The following is a 23076-nucleotide window of genomic DNA, read 5'->3' on the forward strand; positions in this document are numbered from 1 at the left end:
TTATTTCCTGCCATTTTATATCTATATACTAGCTGTTCTCCTTTGCTTCGACCCCACATGTACAGCACCTCGTGACGAGTGGCCTTGGCACTTTGATGATGTGTACCAACAATAGCGTGACGTCATTCACACATGACGTCACATTAGTGTTACAGAGTGAATTAAAAGATGTTCATTTGCATGCATATTGCCGACTAAACGAAATGTACTATCTTCGCTATCCAATGCCGTTTCATGAGTAATATTTGAAATGTGCCATCTCCTTGCTAGCCAAGGGTTCAGGAGTATATAAAATGTACCATCTTCGCCATGAGTTTACTAGATGTAGCATTTTTTTTGCACTAGCCAAGGATTCAGGAATAAATGCGATGTGAATTTTGGATAGCGATGATTGTACATATTACATACACCAAACGTCTGGTCACAACCCTAGTATGTCTGTCTGGTCACAACCCTAGTATGTCTGTCTGGTCACAACCCTAGTATGTCTGTCTGGTCACAACCATAGTATGTTTGTCTGGTCACAACCATAGCATGTTTGTCTGGTCACAACCATATCATGTTTGTCAGGTCACAACCATAGCGTGTTTGTCTTGTTACAACCATAGCATGTTTGTCTGGTCACAACCATAGCATGTTTGTCTGGTCACAACCGTAGCATGTTTGTCTGTCACAACCATAGCATGTTTGTCTTGTCACAACCATAGCATGTTTGTCTTGTCACAACCATAGCATGTTTGTCTAGTCACAACCATAGCGTGTTTGTCTGATCACAAACATAGCATGTTTGTCTAATCACAACCATAACATGTTTGTCTGGTCACAGCCATAGCATGTTTGTCTAGTCACAACCATAGCATGTTTGTCAGGTCACAACCATAGCGTGTTTGTCAGGTCACAACCATAGCATGTTTGTCAGGTCACAACCATAGCGTGTTTGTCTTGGCACAACCATAGCATGTTTGTCAGGTCACAACCATAGCGTATTTGTCTAGTCACAACCATAACATGTTTGTCAGGTCACAACCATAGCATGTTTGCCAGGTCACAACCATAACATGTTTGTCTGGTCACAACCATAACATGTTTGTCTGGTCACAACCATATCATGTTTGTCAGGTCACAACCCCGTGGTATAATACATATTATTGTTTGTTAACGCTATATAGCTATGTTATCTGGTTGATTTATTACACTCATTGTTGGCAGAAACTAATTTTTTTAAATATTCAAAATACTTGTTTACTTTTAACATTCCTGTAGTCTTTTTGTAATTGAGTATTGTTATGCTACAATATTGGAACAGCCTGTAATACGTGTATATGAACTGGGAGGTGTGTTTGTATTAACCAATCAAAATGCTCCGAGTGTAGGTGTGTATGTGAAGGTCGTTCAAGAAAGGCGACTGTAAACAGAGATTCGGTTCATATTTGACAGGACGAAATGGATGCGGGAATTTCTCCAGCTAAACGGGCCAAGGTGGACAATGGCACAACGGTAAGTGTAAATCCTTAAAATCATACTTATTGTATATAGGTATATATCTTCTCTGTAAAGTATCACATAGCATTAGTAAAGTACCGCTGATTAATTAATTGTATACGCGTCACTGTTTTGGATTCACGCCAGCAAGTACCGATTATTTTAATGTACAGAGTTAAAATATTGTACAGTGTTAAAACACTGTGGAGGAATAATGCTATGACTGTCCAGGGCAATCTAAATATTACACGGTGTGTGTATTGAACGCTTCGTGGACTTTACACAAGACTGGGGAAATTATAACCATGGTTATCGATTTTCTTTAATCCAAAGCCCCTGTTTTAGTTTCAGTGTGAAACACAGTGCAAATATTAGAAAGAATAGAAAATGCATCAATTTCTATGCGCACTATGCCATAACTGCAGCTATTTTTACCTACTTACGTATAGGACACGCTACTAGCTGCTTGGACACCGCCTAGCCTATTTATTGAATAAAATTAAACCGTATGGGCGATAATCCTATGTAATCCCCTGTAAGACAGTCATAACTCAAACTAGATCCGGAAGGTTTGAGTAACCGAGAGTGTACTTGACCAGGACGTACTAATGTATTAAAGTGGAGAAAATCACTGCTGGTATCATCGCTCATAACGTATCTTTGGGGCCTGTAATTAGAGTAACAAGACTGATTTCTATAGCAGGTCTATGAATACTGACTCGATCACCGAAATGCCATGTTATTAGACGTTAAAGCCATTAACAATACTACTGCCATTTTCGTCGACTGTTGAATTCCCTTTATTCCAGGTAGTTACATAGTCATTATCATCTATTCTCGTATTGTGGTAGTTTTCGTTGTATATGAAGGTCAGTATATCCGAAATTCTACTGTAAGTGATGATAATTCAATGAAATAGGATTCAGTGTAATTTTAACTATTTTGATCTTGTTTTAGAGTATGACATGTTTTTAAGTCTGTGTTATATGTAACTGACTGATATTTCATACTTATGTTGTATTTGTTATCTATGCTGTAAGTGGACCCTCTGGTCTGTAGAATTGGGAATAAATAAATAAATAAATAATGTTACCAGTTATACCTACAACACTCACTCTACACCTTGTACTATATACCGTATGATGGTATCCCATTTTTCATGATGAAATACATCCACTTTAATGCGGTAAAATTGTGTCGACCTTTTCCCAGGTTGCCTTATCGCCTAAAGCTACGGTCTGTCATTTGTCAGGTGACAGACTGACCTCTCGTAGATATGACCTATTTCATCATTCATTAGTTTACATAAATCTCGGACAGCACTAACAAAAAAAGTCAGCAATGAAACACTACATACAGAGTGATGTTTTTGAAGTTTTAAATATAAATAATGTTCACAAAAATATAAGCAATACATATTTATAGTGTTGGACTTGAAAGACACTGTAGTATCATGTGGACCACAGGTGTCACGCCGTTTGACCATGTGGACCACAGGTGTCACGCCGTTTGACCATGTGGACCACAGGTGTCACGCCGTTTGACCATGTGGACCACAGGTGTCACGCCGTTTGACCATGTGGACCACAGGTGTCACGCCGTTTGACCATGTGGACCACAGGTGTCACGCCGTTTGACCATGTGGACCACAGGTGTCACGCCGTTTGACCATATGGACCACAGGTGTCACGCCGTTTGACCATATGGACCACAGGTGTCACGCCGTTTGACCATATGGACCACAGGTGTCACGCCGGTTTTTAATATTTACATGCACGTTGTATAACTATATACGGCATTTGGTGTCAAAACTATCCAATGTATCAACACCGGATATCAGCGTTCAATATACTTATTTCCATAGATAAATCCACTCTTGTTACTGTATCATTTCCTCTTAAGCGGCATATATATTTACGGCTATCAATATTTGAATAGCTGCAATTTAAAGAAGGCGAAGTACAGGGATTCTGTGATGAGAATTTAACAGTAGTTCCCAGAAACACACGAGATATTTTTACAATATTTAAGACGCAAAGATATGAAGAAAGGTGTATCATGTATAGGCTATAAAGAAAAGTATATACTGTACAGTATAGAATATAAAGACAAGTATATACAGTATAGGATATAAAGACAAGTATATACAGTGTAGAATATAAAGACAAGTATATACAGTATAGGATATAAAGAAAGGTATATACAGTATAGGATATAAAGACAAGTATATACAGTATAGAATATAAAGACAAGTATATACAGTATAGGATATAAAGAAAGGTATATACAGTATAGGATATAAAGAAAGGTATATACAGTATTATAAAAACAAGTATATACAGTATAGAATGTAAAGACAAGTATACACAGTATAGAATATAAAGACAAGGTATATACAGTATAGGATATAAAGAAAAGTATATACAGTATAGAATATAAAGACAAGTATATACAGTATAGAATATAAAGACAAGTATATACAGTATAGGATATAAAGACAAGTATATACAGTATAGAATATAAAGACAAGTATATACAGTATAGAATATAAAGACAAGTATATACAGTATAGGATATATCGACAAGTACATGTATATACAGTATAGGATATAAAGACAAGTATATACAGTATAGGATATAAAGACAAGTATATACAGTATAGAATATAAAGAAAGTATATACAGTATAGGATATAAAGACAAGTATATACAGTATAGAATATAAAGACAAGTATATACAGTATAGAATATAAAGACAAGTATATACAGTATAGGATATAAAGACAAGTATATACAGTATAGGATATAAAGACAAGTATATACAGTATAGGATATAAAGACAAGTATATACAGTATAGAATATAAAGACAAGTATATACAGTATAGGATATAAAGACAAGTATATACAGTATAGAATATAAAGACAAGTATATACAGTATAGGATATAAAGACAAGTATATACAGTATAGAATATAAAGACAAGTATATACAGTATAGAGTATAAAGACAAGTATATACAGTATAGGATATAAAGACAAGTATATACAGTATAGGATATAAAGACAAGTATATACAGTATAGGATATAAAGACAAGTATATACAGTATAGGATATAAAGACAAGTATATACAGTATAGGATATAAAGACAAGTATATACAGTATAGGATATAAAGACAAGTATATACAGTATAGGATATAAAGACAAGTATATACAGTATAGGATATAAAGACAAGTATATACAGTATAGGATATAAAGACAAGTATATACAGTATAGGATATAAAGACAAGTATATACAGTATAAGATATAAAGACAAGTATATACAGTATAGAATATAAAGACACGTATATACAGTATAGGATATACAGACAAGTATATACAGTATAGGATATAAAGACAAGTATATACAGTATAGAATATAAAGACAAGTATATACAGTATAGGATATAAAGAAAGGTATGTACAGTATAGGATATAAAGAAAGGTATGTACAGTATAGGATATAAAGAAAGGTATGTACAGTATAGGATATAAAGAAAGGTATGTACAGTATAGGATATAAAGACAAGTATATACAATATAGAATATAAAGACAAGTATATACAGTATAGAATATAAAGAAAGGTATATACAGTATAGGATAAAATGAACGGTATATCAAAACGATTTCTGTGGCGTCTTTAATTTTAGGTTCATGAGTGTATATCCAATGGGCGAGGTCAATACACTTCTTGCTATCTAAATTTCATTCAATATATTTCTGTAAGAAAACTTAAACGCGAGCATAAAAATGTTTCCGTCGACTGTTATAGTCTCACATAACGTTTGATTGGTTGTTGGTAGCTATTGTCCTACCAACACATTAAGTTCATGTAAGGACGCTGTCATGTCGAAGGCAGATATTGACCAATAAGGACCAGTTATATTGTCTTGTACACCCCTTTTGGGCTGAACGTCAAGCAGGAGCCATCATATACCATTTTAATGACTTTGGTATCATGGGGGATAGAATCAAGTTCTTACATAATCTGATGAAGGTATGCTCATTTATTAACCCTACTCTGCAGGTATGCAAGGTTTTGGAGCTACATTCCGTATCACTTCTAATCTTTGGTAAATTGTTTCATCAGTACCATTAATATCAAACACAAATATTATAATAAAGAGAAAGGATCAACTCGTTATATTTAAAATACGGACAACAGTAGGATTCTGTTTTTTTTTTATAAGTGACAGAACGTGCAGTATGTTGTCGGTCGTAACGACATTGTTTATCACCTCTTACATAATTCTCAAGATGTGTACACCAGACCTAAACTCTCCCAGGACCTATTAAAACGACACTCGTTTGGTAAACACTCCTGGTGTAGCTACATGTGACGTTTACACTTTTATCTTTCTGCAGGTATTTCGACCTGCCCATGAACTCACTTTTAGGTTTTATCAACGCCCAGAAAAAAGACAAGTCTTTATGCATGCACTGACACGTACAGACAGTGGCAGTTTCCGGTTATGTTGATATGTCTTCATACTCTAGAGTATCAATTGAATATTCTGATCCTCTTGTGTGAAATATATCCCGTTACTTTAAGACAATATGATATAGTTCAGCAATGGGAACATTAAAACCATTCAAGAGAATTCTGGATTGAAATCAAAACTGATTTGGTTACATTGTTTGCGCGTCTGTACTTTGAATTCTGAATGATTCCTTTCCTTATATCAACTCTAAGTTAAAACAGGTGTTCTATTACCATTATTCCAAGAACGCATTATAGAAGTATCGGGAGTACAAGGGAAAGGAAGTCAAACAAAACACAGAACAAATGGTCAGGATAGTTAGCACAAGGCCATTAACAGTACGCACGTTTATTCTCACTTAATTTACATTATATGCAGCCGGAGAATAAATTTTATGCGGAATTCGTGGGATATATATTACTAAAAAAAGATTCTCCTCAAGTCATGTAAATCAGACTGACAAAACGGAATGTAAGGGTAATTTAGACATTAATGCATTAATTTCCATACCGTATTAAGGAATTCTGACAGTTCTGACATTTTACGTCTTCATAGACACCTTTGCTAGGCTAGGTAATTAACAACTGGCATATCATAGTAGTGGGCATGTGTAGAGTGTGTGACATTATAATAGTGAGTCTGTAGAGAGTGTGTGACATTATAATAGTGAGTCTGTGTAGGGAGTGTGTGACATTATAATAGTGAGTCAGTAGAGAGTGTGTGACATTATAATAGTGAGTCTGTGTAGGGAGTGTGTGACATTATAATAGTGAGTCTGTGTAGAGAGTGTGTGACATTATAATAGTGAGTCTGTGTAGGGAGTGTGTGACATTATAATAGTGAGTCTGTGTAGAGAGTGTGTGACATTATAATAGTGAGTCTGTGTAGGGAGTTTGTGACATTATAATAGTGAGTCTGTGTAGAGAGTGTGTGACATTATAATAGTGAGTCTATGTAGAGAGTGTGTGACATTATAATAGTGAGTCTGTGTAGGGAGTGTGTGACATTATAATAGTGAGTCTGTGTAGAGAGTGTGTGACATTATAATAGTGAGTCTGTGTAGAGAGTGTGTGACATTATAATAGTGAGTCTGTGTAGAGAGTGTGTGACATTATAATAGTGAGTCTGTGTAGAGAGTGTGTGACATTATAATAGTGAGTCTGTGTAGGGAGTGTGTGACATTATAATAGTGAGTCAGTAGAGAGTGTGTGACATTATAATAGTGAGTCAGTAGAGAGTGTGACATTATAATAGTGAGTCTATGTAGAGAGTGTGTGACATTATAATAGTGAGTCTGTGTAGAGAGTGTGTGACATTATAATAGTGAGTCTGTGTAGAGAGAGTGTGACATTATAATAGTGAGTCTGTGTAGAGAGTGTGTGACATTATAATAGTGAGTCTGTGTAGAGAGTGTGTGACGTTATAATAGTGAGTCTGTGTAGAGAGCGTGTGACATTATAATAGTGAGTCTGTGTAGAGAGTGTGTGACATTATAATGGTGAGTCTGTGTAGAGAGTCTGTGACATTATAATAGTGAGTCTGTGTAGAGAGTCTGTGTAGGGAGTGTGTGACATTATAATATTGAGTGGGTGTAGAGAGTGTGTGACATTATAATAGTGAGTCTATGTAGAGAGTGTGTGACATTATAATAGTGAGTCTGTGTAGGGAGTGTGTGACATTATAATAGTGAGTCTGTGTAGAGAGTGTGTGACATTATAATAGTGAGTCTGTGTAGAGAGTGTGTGACATTATAATAGTGAGTCTGTGTAGAGTGTGTGACATTATAATAGTGAGTCTGTGTATAGTGTGTGTGACATTATAATAGTGAGTCTGTGTAGAGTGTGTGACATTATAATAGTGAGTCTGTGTAGAGAGTGTGTGACATTATAATAGTGAGTCTGTGTAGAGAGTGTGTGACATTATAATAGTGAGTCTGTGTAGAGAGTCTGTGACATTATAATAGTGAGTCTGTAGAGAGTGTGTGACGTTATAATAGTGAGTCTGTGTAGAGAATGTGTGACATTATATTAGTGAGTCTGTGTAGGGAGTGTGTGACATTATAATAGTGAGTCTGTGTAGAGAGTGTGTGACATTATAATAGTGAGTCTGTGTAGAGAGTGTGTGACATTATAATAGTGAGTCTGTGTAGAGAATGTGTGACATTATATTAGTGAGTCTGTGTAGAGTGTGTGACATTATAATAGTGAGTCTGTGTAGGGAGTGTGTGACATTATAATATTGAGTCTATGTAGAGAGTGTGTGACATTATAATAGTGAGTCTGTGTAGAGAGTGTGTGACATTATAATAGTGAGTCTGTGTAGAGAGTGTGTGACATTATAATAGTGAGTCTGTGTAGAGTGTGTGACATTATAATAGTGAGTCTGTGTAGGGAGTGTGTGACATTATAATAGTGAGTCTGTGTAGAGAGTGTGTGACATTATAATAGTGAGTCTGTGTAGAGAGTGTGTGACATTATAATAGTGAGTCTGTGTAGGGAGTGTGTGACATTATAATAGTGAGTCTGTGTAGAGAGTCTGTGACATTATAATAGTGAGTCTGTAGAGAGTGTGTGACGTTATAATAGTGAGTCTGTGTAGAGAATGTGTGACATTATATTAGTGAGTCTGTGTAGGGAGTGTGTGACATTATAATAGTGAGTCTGTGTAGAGAGTGTGTGACATTATAATAGTGAGTCTGTGTAGAGAGTGTGTGACATTATAATAGTGAGTCTGTGTAGAGAATGTGTGACATTATATTAGTGAGTCTGTGTAGAGTGTGTGACATTATAATAGTGAGTCTGTGTAGGGAGTGTGTGACATTATAATATTGAGTCTATGTAGAGAGTGTGTGACATTATAATAGTGAGTCTGTGTAGAGAGTGTGTGACATTATAATAGTGAGTCTGTGTAGAGAGTGTGTGACATTATAATAGTGAGTCTGTGTAGAGTGTGTGACATTATAATAGTGAGTCTGTGTAGGGAGTGTGTGACATTATAATAGTGAGTCTGTGTAGAGAGTGTGTGACATTATAATAGTGAGTCTGTGTAGAGAGTGTGTGACATTATAATAGTGAGTCTGTGTAGGGAGTGTGTGACATTATAATAGTGAGTCTGTGTAGAGAGTGTGTGACATTATAATAGTGAGTCTGTGTAGAGAGTGTGTGACATTATAATAGTGAGTCTGTGTAGAGAGTGTGTGACATTATAATATTGAGTCTGTGTAGAGAGTGTGTGACATTATAATAGTGAGTCTGTGTAGAGAGTGTGTGACATTATAATAGTGAGTCTGTGTAGAGTGTGTGTGACGTTATAATAGTGAGTCTGTGTAGAGTGTTTGACGTTATAATAGTGAGTCTGTGTAGAGTGTGTGACATTATAATAGTGAATCTGTGTAGGGAGTGTGTGACATTATAATAGTGAGTCTATGTAGAGAGTGTGTGACATTATAATAGTGAGTCTGTAGAGAGTGTGTTACATTATAATAGTGAGTCTGTGTAGAGAGTGTGACATTATAATAGTGAGTCTGTGTAGAGAGTGTGTGACATTATAATAGTGAGTCAGTAGAGAGTGTGTGACATTATAATAGTGAGTCTGTGTAGAGTGTGTGACATTATAATAGTGAGTCTGTGTAGAGAGTGTGTGACATTATAATAGTGAGTCTGTGTAGAGAGTGTGTGACATTATAATAGTGAGTCTGTGTAGGGAGTTTGTGACATTATAATAGTGAGTCTGTGTAGAGTGTGTGACATTATAATAGTGAGTCTGTGTAGAGTGTGTGACATTATAATAATTCCCTATTTTCGTACCATCGCAGTTTTAAAGGCACTTATTATGTACTAGTTAAGTTTTTAATGCCCTGCTTATGAACAAGTACAGTTTCTATTGTTCTTCCTATGTACTATTTCACTATTAAGTACGTAAGTAATAGTACAGTTTTTAAGGCCCCTAATTATGTACTAGTACTATTTTAGTACTCTGCTGATGTGTTATCACATTATTATGCACTACTCCAGGTTTTGGTGTCCTAATATGTACTAGTAGAGTTTTTATTGCCCTGCTTATGTACTTGTTCAGGCTAAAAGCCCTACTTATGTATTATAATTGGTTTTAGTTATTGATTGTGAGGATATTGACGAGATGGGTTTTAATTGACTATGATGCTGACGACATAGGCTTTGATTTTGCAGAAAGAAGGTGATCTGAAGACTTATCATGGTTACATCGAGGAGGAGCACGATAAAAACGCCATCAGTCTCCTCTTTTCCACTGACGAGGAGGTCGGGGCACTGGCTGGCTGTCTCAAAGTCTTCAAGGTAAGGTGAAGTCTCCTTACTACACGACTCTAGGGTAAGGCCGAATAGAAACGTTAAGGCAATCAAGTTTTGTATTTTTTCAGTTATTCAATGTAAGCCCAAGCTTGGTAGTTTATGGGTTATTGCTTTCTTGGTAACCAAAGTAAGATAAAGATCTTTAGAAGGTTATCATGTGGAAGTGCTTGTGTATATGTAAGTAAGACGAAAAAGCTTGTGTAAGTGAGAAAAGTTTAAGTGTTCAGTAAACATTCCTGTATGACTATTTGTGTAAGTAAGAAAGGTTAAAATATTAAGTTAACTTTCCTGTATGACTGTTTTTGTTTCAGTCAGTTCAGTGACGTTCGCTTCATTGTATTTTAGAAGAAGGCGAAGAGGACCAAATATTACATAAACGATATCACAATGACATCACTGAATTAATAACGACGCATTGCTTAGAGTTGAATTGACAAGTTTTGTCATATTTTTTTTCTCTGATTATGTTAAAGAAACACAAGGTGAACCTCTCCCACATCGAGTCTCGCCCATCCAAGAGAGGAAAAGACAGTTATGACTTCTTCGTCAACTGCGATTCTCATCAACAGGCGACCTTTAAAGCGATGGTGGATGAACTCCGTAAACGGACAACAACTTTGAAAATCCTAACTCGAGATGGCGCTGATGAAGGACCGGGAACAGGTACAGCAGAGACTCACACCTCCTATACCATGGTTTCCGTATTCGTTTTGTAAAAACCCTTGACAACGTAGAGGGGTATAAACAGATCGCAAGTACAAAGTGTCTATTTTGTGTAAAGACGAATAGTGTATGTTGTATGTTAACGTGAGTACTGTCTGTTGTGTGTTAATGCGAGTACTGTCTGTTGTGTGTTAATGTGAGTACTGTCTGTTGTGTGTTAATGTGAGTACTGTCTGTTGTGTGTAAATGTGAGTACTGTATGTTGTGTGTTAATGTGAGTACTGCCTGTTGTGTGTAAATGTGAGTACTGTCTGTTGTGTGTTAACGTGAGTACTGTCTGTTGTGTGTTAATGTGAGTACTGTCTGTTGTGTGTTAACGTGAGTACTGTCTGTTGTGTGTTAACGTGAGTACTGTCTGTTGTGTGTTAATGTGAGTACTGTCTGTTGTGTGTTAACGTGAGTACTGTATGTTGTGTGTTAATGTGAGTACTGTCTGTTGTGTGTTAACGTGAGTACTGTCTATTGTGTGTTAATGTGAGTACTGTCTGTTGTGTGTTAACGTGAGTACTGTATGTTGTGTGTTAATGTGAGTACTGTTTGTTGTGTGTTAACGTGAGTACTGTCTGTTGTGTGTTAACGTGAGTACTGTCTATTGTGTGAATGCTGTCTGTTGTGTGTTAATGTGAGTACCGTCTGTTGTGTGTTAATGTGAGTACTGTCTTTTGTGTGTTAACGTGAGGACTGTCTGTTGTGTGTTAAAGTGAGTACTGTCTATTGTGTGTTAATGTGAGTACTGTCTGTTGTGTTGGCGTGAGTATTATCTGTGGTGTGTTAACGTGAGTACTGTCTTTTGTGTGTTAACGTCTGTTGTATTCACTAGAACATAGAAAATGAGGCCACTAGACTCACGCACGCACGCACGAACGTAGGCACGCACGCACACACGCGCACTCACGAGTACGGTAGATTAGTTAGAAGGATATTGGTCTTGGCACGTTGCACATTTTGTATTGACCTAAACAAATTTTAAAGACAGTCCATACCTGGTATATAAATAGAGGATATTGAATGGTTTCCCGTTTAATATAACATATATTTCACGAGTATGACAGAATATCGATATTTTCACGAGTGAAAAATATCGAAATATTCTGTCATACGAGTGAAATATATGTTATATTTAACGGGAAACCATTCAATTTTCTTTTTATTGCATTTCATAAACTTAAAAACAAAATTAAAAACATCGAAAATTAATAGTGTCAAAAAGTGCTGGAATCAGTAATGACGTCATCTCTTTGTGACGTTACTCCACGTCAACTTGACGGCGCCATTTTGAAAGGACTGTTCAACGCAATATTTAAGCGTTTTCTGCTGCTATAGGAGAATCTGTGCATGAATAGCTAGCGTCAATTGAGTATTTTGTCAAAAACTAGTCTGAAAATTTCAGAAATATAGCAAAATAACAAATTTATCTATCTCCGCTTCGATTGGAAAATTTGGCAAGTTTCAACGAGGTGAATACAAAGGTCCGCTCTGATTGGTCAAAAACGGAAAACTTATATTTTCACTGCAAAAGTTATATTTTCACTGCAAAATCTTATATTTTCACTGCTCATCGCTGCAGTGAAAATATAAGTTTTATTAGTTTGATAAAATTCTATATTTCACTGGCAAAAATGCAATAAGTATGTTTATTGATATGTTGTTTTTCTGTGACAATGGACTACTGGGTGTTGCTATTTTTTTGTCTCTAAAACCATGCATCATTTTCTCTTGTCAAGAACATGCAAAGAACAACAAATGATATACATGTGCTAATGTACGTGATAATTCATTGAAATTTCTTGTTCAGTCCCATGGTTCCCAAGAAAGATCTGCGAGCTGGACCGATTTGCAAACCAGATCCTAAGTTACGGCTCGGAGTTGGACTCAGACCACCCGGTATGTAATATTTTGATAATAGAACGTGCTACAACATCACAGTGTCGGGGTGTGTGTACTACATCACAGTGTCGGGGTGTGTGTACTACATCACTGTGTCGGGGTGTGTGTACTACATCACAGTGTCGGGGTGTGTGTACTACATCACAGTGTCGGAGTGTGGGTACACTGACTTTATGATGGGGGGTCATGTTAAAGCAACAAGGTGTCGAAATGTGGGTACTCTGACTTTATACTAGGTGACATGTTACAACAACATGGTGTCGTAGTTGGGGTACTCTGCCTTTTTGATAGGGACATGTCCCCGGTTAACTAACTACACTCAGAAAAGCTCTTATGATTATGTCACAAGATCGCCGTTGATTATGTATATGTAAATGTTCATCCTTCCAATATCCTGTTGGACAGCGACCATGCATGAAATTGGACCGTTACTGATCAGACTAGTACTATTCATCACACCATTTCGTATGTGTTGCAGGGATTTACGGACAGTGTTTACAGAGCGAGGAGGAAAGAGTTCGCTGACATAGCCTTCCATTACAAACAGTACGTACACATTCACATCAGTAAATACAGATCCTGCAAAAACAGTATTATAAGCCCTAGTGTTAAAATGTGGATACTTAATTCAAAACGTATGTATATCAAATATTTTTTCCGGATCAGATGACAATAATCCCATATACCACCTGGTGTATACACACAGGAATAGGATCTCAATCGTACCCACTTTAGGTAAGACAGATAATAATCCCACAGAATAAAAACTCAGAGGAATTCCTTACAAATGTTTACAAACGAAATTAATCCATACAATACATTCTTAACATCAAGCCGACAACAATCTCACCGAATACATCAATGATAGATATCAAACAATTAGTCATAGAACTATCCTCATTCTCATGTACCTGTAAAATGTTTACTTATTCAATTATCCAATTTCCATTTCAGTGGAGAAGAGATACCAAAAGTAACCTACACACCAGAGGAAATTCAAACATGGTGGGTGACCTCCCCTTTTTAATATCAAACATGTTTAATATACCTATAAAACCGACCAGTTTGCTTGAGGATGGGCGTGGTTGGTCACTCATCATTGACCTTAGTAGGTTTAGCAGATCTCAGATAAGCTTTTTATTTTACGTCGTGGTTAGCGCATATTAAATCAATTCTCGCAATTGAATTGAATTGAATTGATTACACAGAAATTTGTACTGTACATTGCCTAGTGTGATATCTAAATATTACATTGTGGAGTAACTGTGTTACTGGTATTGCTTGAATATCTACAGACACCGTTTTCAATTGGTTTTAATATGAACTCAATCAATAGTTATTTCATTACCATTGCAATGCAAACTTTGTTCACGAATTCTGATAGGTTTTTTGAGGCAGTCGCGAGAATGATTTATATCGTCGGTAACAGTTAAAGTGCAAACAATGTTTTAATTTAAGACACAAGGAGCTTGACATATTCACAGAGGGATATATGTAATAGCTGGATACGTATTTTTTTGCCATAATGCTATTAAATATATTTCGTGGGCACAAGTTGATTCTGGCTAGACGCCTATAGAGGAGTCGGTGACATTAAATATTGAGTGGCGCAGATTGTGACCAGCTGTTGCTTACTTATTAAATTGATCTGTATAAATTACGCGCGACCTCGCGTATCACGTGTTAAACACATGCTTAAACAATATTTCCATAAAGTGCCACATGTATAAAAATGTCAGATAAATTTCTCATCACATTCCGTCTAATTAGATGTAGTTTTATAAAGAGAGGTTTTCTCTCATTCGTTGTTGGAATACTTTCACTAGGGATGTAAAGAATGTTTAAGGAAAAACTAATATTGCAATGGAATTCAAAATTTGCTGCTTTTAGTGAAATATATTTTACATTGGTCGATTTGTTTTGTTATGGTGTTTTTATATCACACTGACGCAGTTTAATGTTTATATTGTGGAGCGGACTATTTAGCAATAATATGACCCTGGTACAGGTTAAACTAATTATAACCAATGTTTTACAAACTTACAACTCATAACAATACACCGGAGGTAGAAATGTGTCAAATCTAATAGAAACGTGTACATAAATATTACAGGCCACCACGAATTGACTGGCGTCGTTATATTACACAGACATTTGTACTTGTAAATTGCCTATTGTGATATCTAAATATTACTTCCATGTCTCATAAACTATGGTCTATATTCTAGGACTACTATATACGATAAGCTGACTGCACTTTACCCAACACATGCCTGTCGGGAGTTCAACCATATATTCCCTCTCCTGGAAGAGAACTGTGGATATCGTCGGGATAATATCCCACAGCTCGAGGACATCTCCAAGTTCCTAAAAGGTTACTAGTAGTGTTCAACTTATCTTGTTAGTATCACATGTATCCGGCCTTTGTAGAGGGGTTTAACTTGTCAAAGGGGCAAGAAGATAGCTGTGTTATGACACGCGTTCTTGAACAACGACACGTCTAAGGAACTACACATTTCACTTACATGCTATCAATCGCTTTGACGTGATGTTGAATGAATATTGATGATACAGTTGTATAGCATATTATTTCACTGTTTTGTGAATATCATCGACTACTTTGTTTCCGTTTCAGACTGTTCTGGATTCAGCTTACGACCGGTAGCTGGCCTACTGTCATCACGCGATTTCCTTGCTGGACTGGCATTCCGAGTGTTCCATGCGACACAATACATCCGTCATAGTTCGAAACCTATGTACACTCCTGAACCGTAAGTTTATAAGAGATTGATGCTCTACAAATACAAAACAGTGAGGAATTCGGGGAATGTGGTGTGATGTTTACATTGCATTTCGTATGGAATTGATTTTATAGAAATGTTAACTTAGATTAATCGTTATGTGTAAATAGATTTTTTTGTCCAATCTGATTAAAATAAGGAACATTATGATACACTATGTACGTAATGAGGTAGGGTAACAAATCCCATTTCATCTGTTTCCTTATAACATTTCGAAGCAAATATTTCTAATTTTCCACATATGAGGATTGTCTATTCATCTCTGTTTAAGTATACTCAGAATCGAAATGTTATGTATCGGCGTCTTCGAGTCACAATAAAGAATCCGTGACATGGTGAATACGCATTTAAATCTCTCTGCTGTTTTGAAAAAAAGTCCAGAAACGTCAAATACGAAAATAGATGCGTCATTTTCGTCATTTAAAAGATGACTCAATATTTATTGTTCTAGTTATCGAAATGTTAAACAATAAGATATTTAGGTCAGATTTACTGTATGATGCCGACTTTATTAATGCGTGCTCCTAACTCTATTTAACTTTGTGTATAATTAAACAAGGATTGAAGCCGTGACAGTTGGAAACTATGATTCACGAAATAGGTTTAAACACATCAGACAAGACTTTTATCAATATTCACTTGGGGTATGCGGTGATATTCTGTAAACGTACATATTTTAATGTATATTTTACCTTTAACAGTAACCTGAAGTTGTCATTTTTCATGTTTCAGAGATGTTTGCCACGAACTGATTGGTCACGTGCCCCTCTTTGCTGACCCAGTATTCGCCCGGTTTTCACAGGAGATCGGCCTGGCTAGTCTGGGCGCCCCTGACGAGTACATCCAGAAACTCGCCACGGTACTAGGATATATTGTAGTGATACTTATAATGATAATGTAGTGATAAGTACAATGGTATATTGTAGTGATTAGTACAATGGTATATTGTAGTGATAATTACAATGATATATTGTAGTGATACTAATAATGGTATATTGTAGGGATGATTATAATGGTATATTGTAGTGATAAGTACAATGGTATATTGTAGTAATAAGTAATGGATTGTTCGATAATCGGCTTTAACTTACTTCATTAAATAATCTCTGAATAATAGAGTTATTTATCTCTATGTTGGCGTCATTTCAATGATTGTAGATGAGTAAAACAATATTTCGAATGTCATTCCATTGACCATCGATATTGATCACTCTTTGCACGACGTCTAAAATAGTATGTTTCCTGCGTTTCCCTCATGATTTTTCTTCATATGCATATTTGGTGGCTCGTTTCTGTAACAACAAAAAGGTTCATTTCCCCCACAAATATAACCTTTCCACAATTACAGTGCTACTGGTTCACGGTGGAGTTTGGCCTGTGTCGACAGGAAGGAGATGTAAGGGCTTTCGGAGCTGGACTTCTGTCATCGTTTGGCGAACTTCAGGTTTGTATTGGCATGATGACGGCTGTTGTCACATATATCATAAATAATCTTATCTTAACACATGACGCTAGAAAATGTTCTCCTTTTTGTATGGGTAGGAAAAGGGCTTTGAAATGTATTGATAAAGATGATATTAAAAACATCGGTCAGCTGACACATGAACAGGGAACTATCACATTATCATGTAGATAACAAAGTTATCATGTGTTCTTTAATAAAGTCTTTTTCAATCAAAGAGGCTTGTCGAATATCTATTCTAGCTAACATCCGCCGTTCATGTTGTAAAGTGTGTAAAAAAAAACTGTGTCCGACTATCATTATCTCACCACTGCTGCATATCTTGTTTTGAAATTTCTATTTTTCTCATGTAGTATTGTTTGTCGGATAAGCCGGAACGGAAGGAGTTCGAACCCACAAAGACGGCAGAACAGAAATACCCTATTACGGAATACCAGCCCGTATACTTCATCGCCGACAGTTTCGAAGACGCCAAAGACAAAATGACGTTAGTATTCATTACTCACTTTCGTTTTCATTATTTGTTGATAAAAAGAATTCGTTTCCACATCTTGCAAATTTTTGCATTTTTAATCGCAGTAATATACCTAGGTGGTACAATGTAATGATTAAGTTATTGCTCGCCAAGGACGTCATCGCTTGAATATAAAATTATATATAGTTACCTCACTTTATGAGGTTTTATATCTTAAAAATGGAAATGCATTATTAATTTCATAGTTGGCTGACATACATCCTTTTTGATAACTTTTCCTGAATGTAGAGTGACCGGTGGAATCATTTTTAGTACGAATATGATCACGTGACATGTTTATACATTCAGAGCATACGCGGACATGATCCCCCGACCCTTCACTGTCCGGTACAACCCATATACCCAGACCGTAGAGGTCATCGACAACAAGAACCAGCTTCTGAACTTGACGAGGACAATCAAAGGTACGGTGGTAGTATTTTGATATGAATGACTAGAGTCATTGTGTGGACATTCATAGACACTCCATATACACCTTAATTTTGTTTAGTTTAATCCCTCCAAAGACGCACATAGATTTAACTGTAAAGATAATATATGCTAGCTCCCGCAGAATTGTTGATTGTATTAGCATACTACTCAAAGATATTGTAGCAACAATACATAATCGTATATTGTTGTTAATATTCAGCGCCACAATATCTAAAAGTTCAAAACTCTATTTTGTAAAAATGTGGTACGCTATATCGACCGCTAACTTTGTTGATACTCCCTATATTGTCCTACATACTGTGTATATATGACATGACAGGCACCTTGGCATGCTCCTGATCTGATAAAATGGCCGTTTGAACTACTGTAACGGTAACTGATAAAACCCAAGATAACCTAATATTTTTAGTACAAGGACGAAATGTCAGATCATTCTTGACTGTAAAAGTTTGGACCTTAGCGAGAAGAGGCTTGATCATAATTACACAAATACTTCTATGTGTTAAATACGTCTGTGAGTCTTTTGTTTAATAAATATATAAATTGCTACTATTCATATGTGTGTATTTTAAGAATATTTTTGATAATTTTGATAACTTACTGTCCGTAAAATAGGACACCTGGGTCTGTTAGATATATTTAATCTCTACATGTATTGATCTTGTGAAAAGTTCAACTAATCATCAAGTTAATTATAATATCATTTTGTTAATTATAATTCAGATCAAAATGTAAAAGTAATATTAATTGGTTAATTGTGATAGATGGTATTTAAATAATATGCAATTAACTGTAAATTTTTGCTGGCTATATTCAAATGCTATTTCATTGTAAATGGCGATAAATTTACTGATAATTGGTATCAATACAAATGGCTGCTGACGATGGTCAGTAGTTTTGATTTTTATTTTATGGGACTTTACTTCATTCATGGAATAGGCTATAATCATATTGATGTAAACACATTTACGAGGTATTGTTCTTTCGGGTCCTAACTATATGTCTGTATAATGTAGGAAATATGACTGTGAACCCGTTATTTATTACAGGTGACCTGAACCTCCTCGAGGACGCATTGAGGAAAGTTGGGAAATTATGAACAGTTCATTGTGAGTGGTCCCCGAGGAACAAACTATTTGACTTGACACCATCATTTCATCACGTTTCAGCATTATAAATGTGTTATAGAACGTATGACATCACGTTTTATTGTTATTCCATCCAGAATGTGTACAAACCTCTATATATACACCAGACATTGTAAGTAATCATTACTGCTAAGCGTTAGGGATCTAGATAGGGTATATAGCTTAGATATATATTATCGAAATCGGGTTCAGCTGACTTTAGATTTTGTTTGCTATCCCACTACAGAATTTATTATGTATAAAAGAAAGGTATTTTTTTCTTATGTTATCTCAACGAGTAGCTAGTTTCTGAGGCTTTGATATGGTGAACGACTCCTCCTATCTGATGTTATTATTTGTGTATTGCTTTAACTGTAACTTAAATCCTCGGATATGATTCTCTATTCAAAACTACCGAAACAATTTTTTCCTGCCAACATTTCCCTCTCGCTGCTTGTGTAGGTAAAACTAGCGCTTATTTCACAAGTCACAGTTTGGTGATATTGGGACACCGTTACAGCTCTAGGTATTTCTAGTCATAGATGGAGGATATTATTCTCATGCGCTTAATTTTCTAGTCGTAGTCTTTGTCAAAATATGTTTGACAATATGCGCCTATTTTACTAGCCGTAGACGAAATAAGTTTGCGAAGAAGGTCACTATTGAAATCGTGCATAAAGTTTTATTTTTGAATGCGAATTGAACAGTATTTCTTTGTTTTCCTGATCCGACTTGACCAGTGTACGGAAATGCTTAAAGAATTGTTAATGGTAGGAGAATTCTCGACGATTGTGGTAAAATGAACGGTGAAAAACAATTATTTTCTCAATCTAAAAAAAATGAATGAAAATTAAGAGACTAGGTTTCTGAATGTATGTTTTTTAGACAACAAATGTTATAGTCTGATGATGTACAATGTATACAAGTAGTGTGGGATGGTTATATTTAAGATATATAAAATATATCAAAGTATGTCCATTTTTCACGACAAATAATGATCTATTTGACATGTGCATAATGCTACAATATCTACCTAGAGTTGTTTACTACTCCTAGTAGTATCTGTAGATTTAGCCTTGACTTCTGTATATAATTCGGGTTGTGTTTGTCTTCCACTTGAGCGTTTTACATTTTATGCAATGCACACTGCAGCTGCCTGTATAAAACTATTTGCCAATACAGATTATTAAAAAAATGTTTGGTTACCCGACTTTTCCGAATCGCTTTTAACTTCCAAAGTAAATACATTTTACTCAATAAATCACATCTATGACAGGAACACAGAGATAAAGACACAGAGCAGCTACACGTCGACTGGCAGCGACATTTAAACAACGGGTATTTATGACGGTATTTTATCAATTTTATACGAAAAAAAAAAGTTTTGGAAGTTTATTTTTTACGGTATCCAGAGCACAATGAGCCACTCTCTTACTGTTCATATCGATCTCTAGTGTAATAGGCCATAGTGACAGCAATGTATTTCGAAAGAAAGGTGTATGGCTTGTCGTGAGTTCAGTTAATTATTGAAAGCATAATGTTCAGAACAAATAAATGACGGATTGACCGACTTTCGCCACACATTATCGTTTCCATTCTGATACGTGTGTGTGTAATAAACCAACATCTATGTGGTGTATACATATAGATAGGCTATAAGGTTGTATAAACTTTAGTTTTACTAGAAGTAGGGTATTAAGATGTGATTGTATCATAATCATTCCACTAACTAAGGAATAATGTTATGTGTTAATCTATTCTATCATATGGTTTGTCAGTTATCTAAACAGAGTTTGTATAGATGTTTACTATATTTACTGATTTCAAACTTTTGCGGAGTTTTGTTTTAAAATAAAGGGTGTTACGTATGCCACGTTTTTGTTGTATATTTGATCAAGACTTGGAACTCGTTTTCCCTATCGTGTTAGTAATTTCCTCTCATTAATGTGATGTTATATCTCAACATATTCCTTATGCTTTATACATGTACTCAACAAAAAAGATAATACATGATCTATATTGAGATTCTATACGTGATACGACCAAAGTTAAGAAGAATGTACAACATTAAACGAGTTACCCCCCTTTATTCTTCAACACGTCATGTTTTACAAGAGTATCAATAAGGAAGGGCGGACTAAGACATCAACTGTTGGAGTTGCAACCCTCCTGATATGTCATCATACTTTATCAAAGGGACCGGGGATTTGTTCAATGATCAATACTATGTCGGGTCGGATTGAAAATAGAAACTCATCCCGCAAATGTCCCGATTGGAATATTATTTCAACATCTTCACCGGAACTTTGTGCTGAGGATAGCATCGTTGAAAGCCTAGCCAAAAAGGAGGGGAAGATATTTTTATTTAATGTGTTGAAAGGGTGTATTAATGTTAATTTCACCGATATTTTGTCTGTGATTATACTTTGTTGAATTTGGCGCCTGGCATGCAACCTCTAAAATCAAATGTACAGTATTTTGGACTCATATTTTTTTCGGCTTGATAATGATAATTAGGTAGTGTGGTTTGTATAGGGTATGTCCATGAAATTCAAGTAAACCAGTGTTGATTTATTTAAGCCTTAACCATCGGTGAAAGTTTTTTTAAACCGTTAACCACCGATGTTAGTTTATTAAACCGTTAACCACCGGCGTTAGTTATCTTAACCGTTATTAACCAATGTCAGTTTATATAAACGGTTAACAACCGGTTTTAGTTTATTTTAACCGTTAAACATCGGTGTGAGTTTATCTATACCGTTAAAGGGACTAAATGGTTAGATTTCAATAATTTCCTCATCCATTTGATTTCCGGAAAGCCTTGTGATACTTGAAATTAGGTTGTTTACAACATTATGGCTCTTCTTTTGTGTGAAATATTGGCAATGTTTATCAACTTCAAATTCTGATATGAATCTTCTGGGATCTATTTGATGAAAGGGCTTTGGTTTAGATATTCCAGCTCTATCCGTTATTCTGTTGGCCACTATCAGATTGATGAGTCCCTGGATGTGTAGGTGCCTTTTCCACCTGGTATGGCACTTTTGTCCTCCAAGAACTTTTGTGTTATAAATCCTGTGATATCTATAAGAAAAAAAAATCTTACACAACATTAATGTAATTTCCAGTTATACAAACCAAACAAAAAAATATGCAACATTAGCAATATTATATTTATGTCTTATATTGAATCATAGAAGTCATTTATTATCATGCAAAGATGGCTCTTCAGGATCCTTTGTCTTATTTGTCATCAAATAATTTGCCCGTCAACATAGACATTTTCTCAACACACATTCAAGGCTTCTACTGAGTCTTATATAATATATAATATAATATATATATACCAGTGTCAAGAGTTGAAAAATATAAATTCAACACAATGTTTCGCTAAAGTTTTCAGGCCTAACGACCATCTTCTGGCATTATATTTGTATGTGACATCATAATGTGGTTACCAAGACGTCAAATAAATGAATCTCCTGAAGATGGCCATTAGGCCTGAAAACACCAGGGGAGATAACCTTACTAATTATGGTGTTATTACATTAATTTGGTAAATCAATCAGTATCAATATATATGCAAATAAAAAAAAATCTCTAAATTCACAAAATTGATACTCTAGAAGTTTTTTTCAATCCCCAATTGCACAATATCTTACCAAATACACTAAGAATTCAGCAAGTCAACAAGTGTTAAGTGTAGAGGATACATGCATGCATGCAGCTCATACATGAATAACAGTGGTCAAAATTGATCGATTGATGGCATCTGA

The 23076-nt window shown here is 35.5% G+C and overlaps 1 protein-coding gene across 1 annotated transcript; it reads left to right on the forward strand.

Annotated features, from left to right (window-relative positions):
* The first annotated feature begins 1347 nt into the window (after positions 1–1347).
* Positions 1348–21169, forward strand: LOC117327867 (phenylalanine-4-hydroxylase-like). Its single transcript, XM_033885085.1, has 13 exons — positions 1348–1497; positions 10193–10318; positions 10807–10996; positions 12852–12940; positions 13422–13489; positions 13898–13948; positions 15172–15317; positions 15579–15714; positions 16477–16603; positions 17093–17188; positions 17560–17693; positions 18030–18145; positions 19223–21169. The coding sequence occupies exons 1-13, from the start codon at positions 1444–1446 to the stop codon at positions 19270–19272; spliced, it is 1383 nt and encodes a 460-aa protein (XP_033740976.1). The 5' UTR covers positions 1348–1443; the 3' UTR covers positions 19273–21169.
* The last annotated feature ends 1907 nt before the right edge of the window (positions 21170–23076 follow it).

This window comes from Pecten maximus, chromosome 5, assembly GCF_902652985.1.
Source record: "Pecten maximus chromosome 5, xPecMax1.1, whole genome shotgun sequence".
NCBI classification, from domain to species: domain Eukaryota; kingdom Metazoa; phylum Mollusca; class Bivalvia; order Pectinida; family Pectinidae; genus Pecten; species Pecten maximus.

What these genes read in the sequence shown, in the direction of transcription:
- LOC117327867 (XM_033885085.1), top strand. Translation starts at nt 1,444, where the DNA reads ATGGATGCGGGAATTTCTCCAGCTAAACGGGCCAAGGTGGACAATGGC. An exon ending in CCTATGTACACTCCTGAACC is followed by an intron (nt 15,715 to 16,476) that starts GTAAGTTTATAA and finishes TTCATGTTTCAG; the next exon opens with AGATGTTTGCCACGAACTGA. An exon ending in CTTGACGAGGACAATCAAAG is followed by an intron (nt 18,146 to 19,222) that starts GTACGGTGGTAG and finishes TATTTATTACAG; the next exon opens with GTGACCTGAACCTCCTCGAG.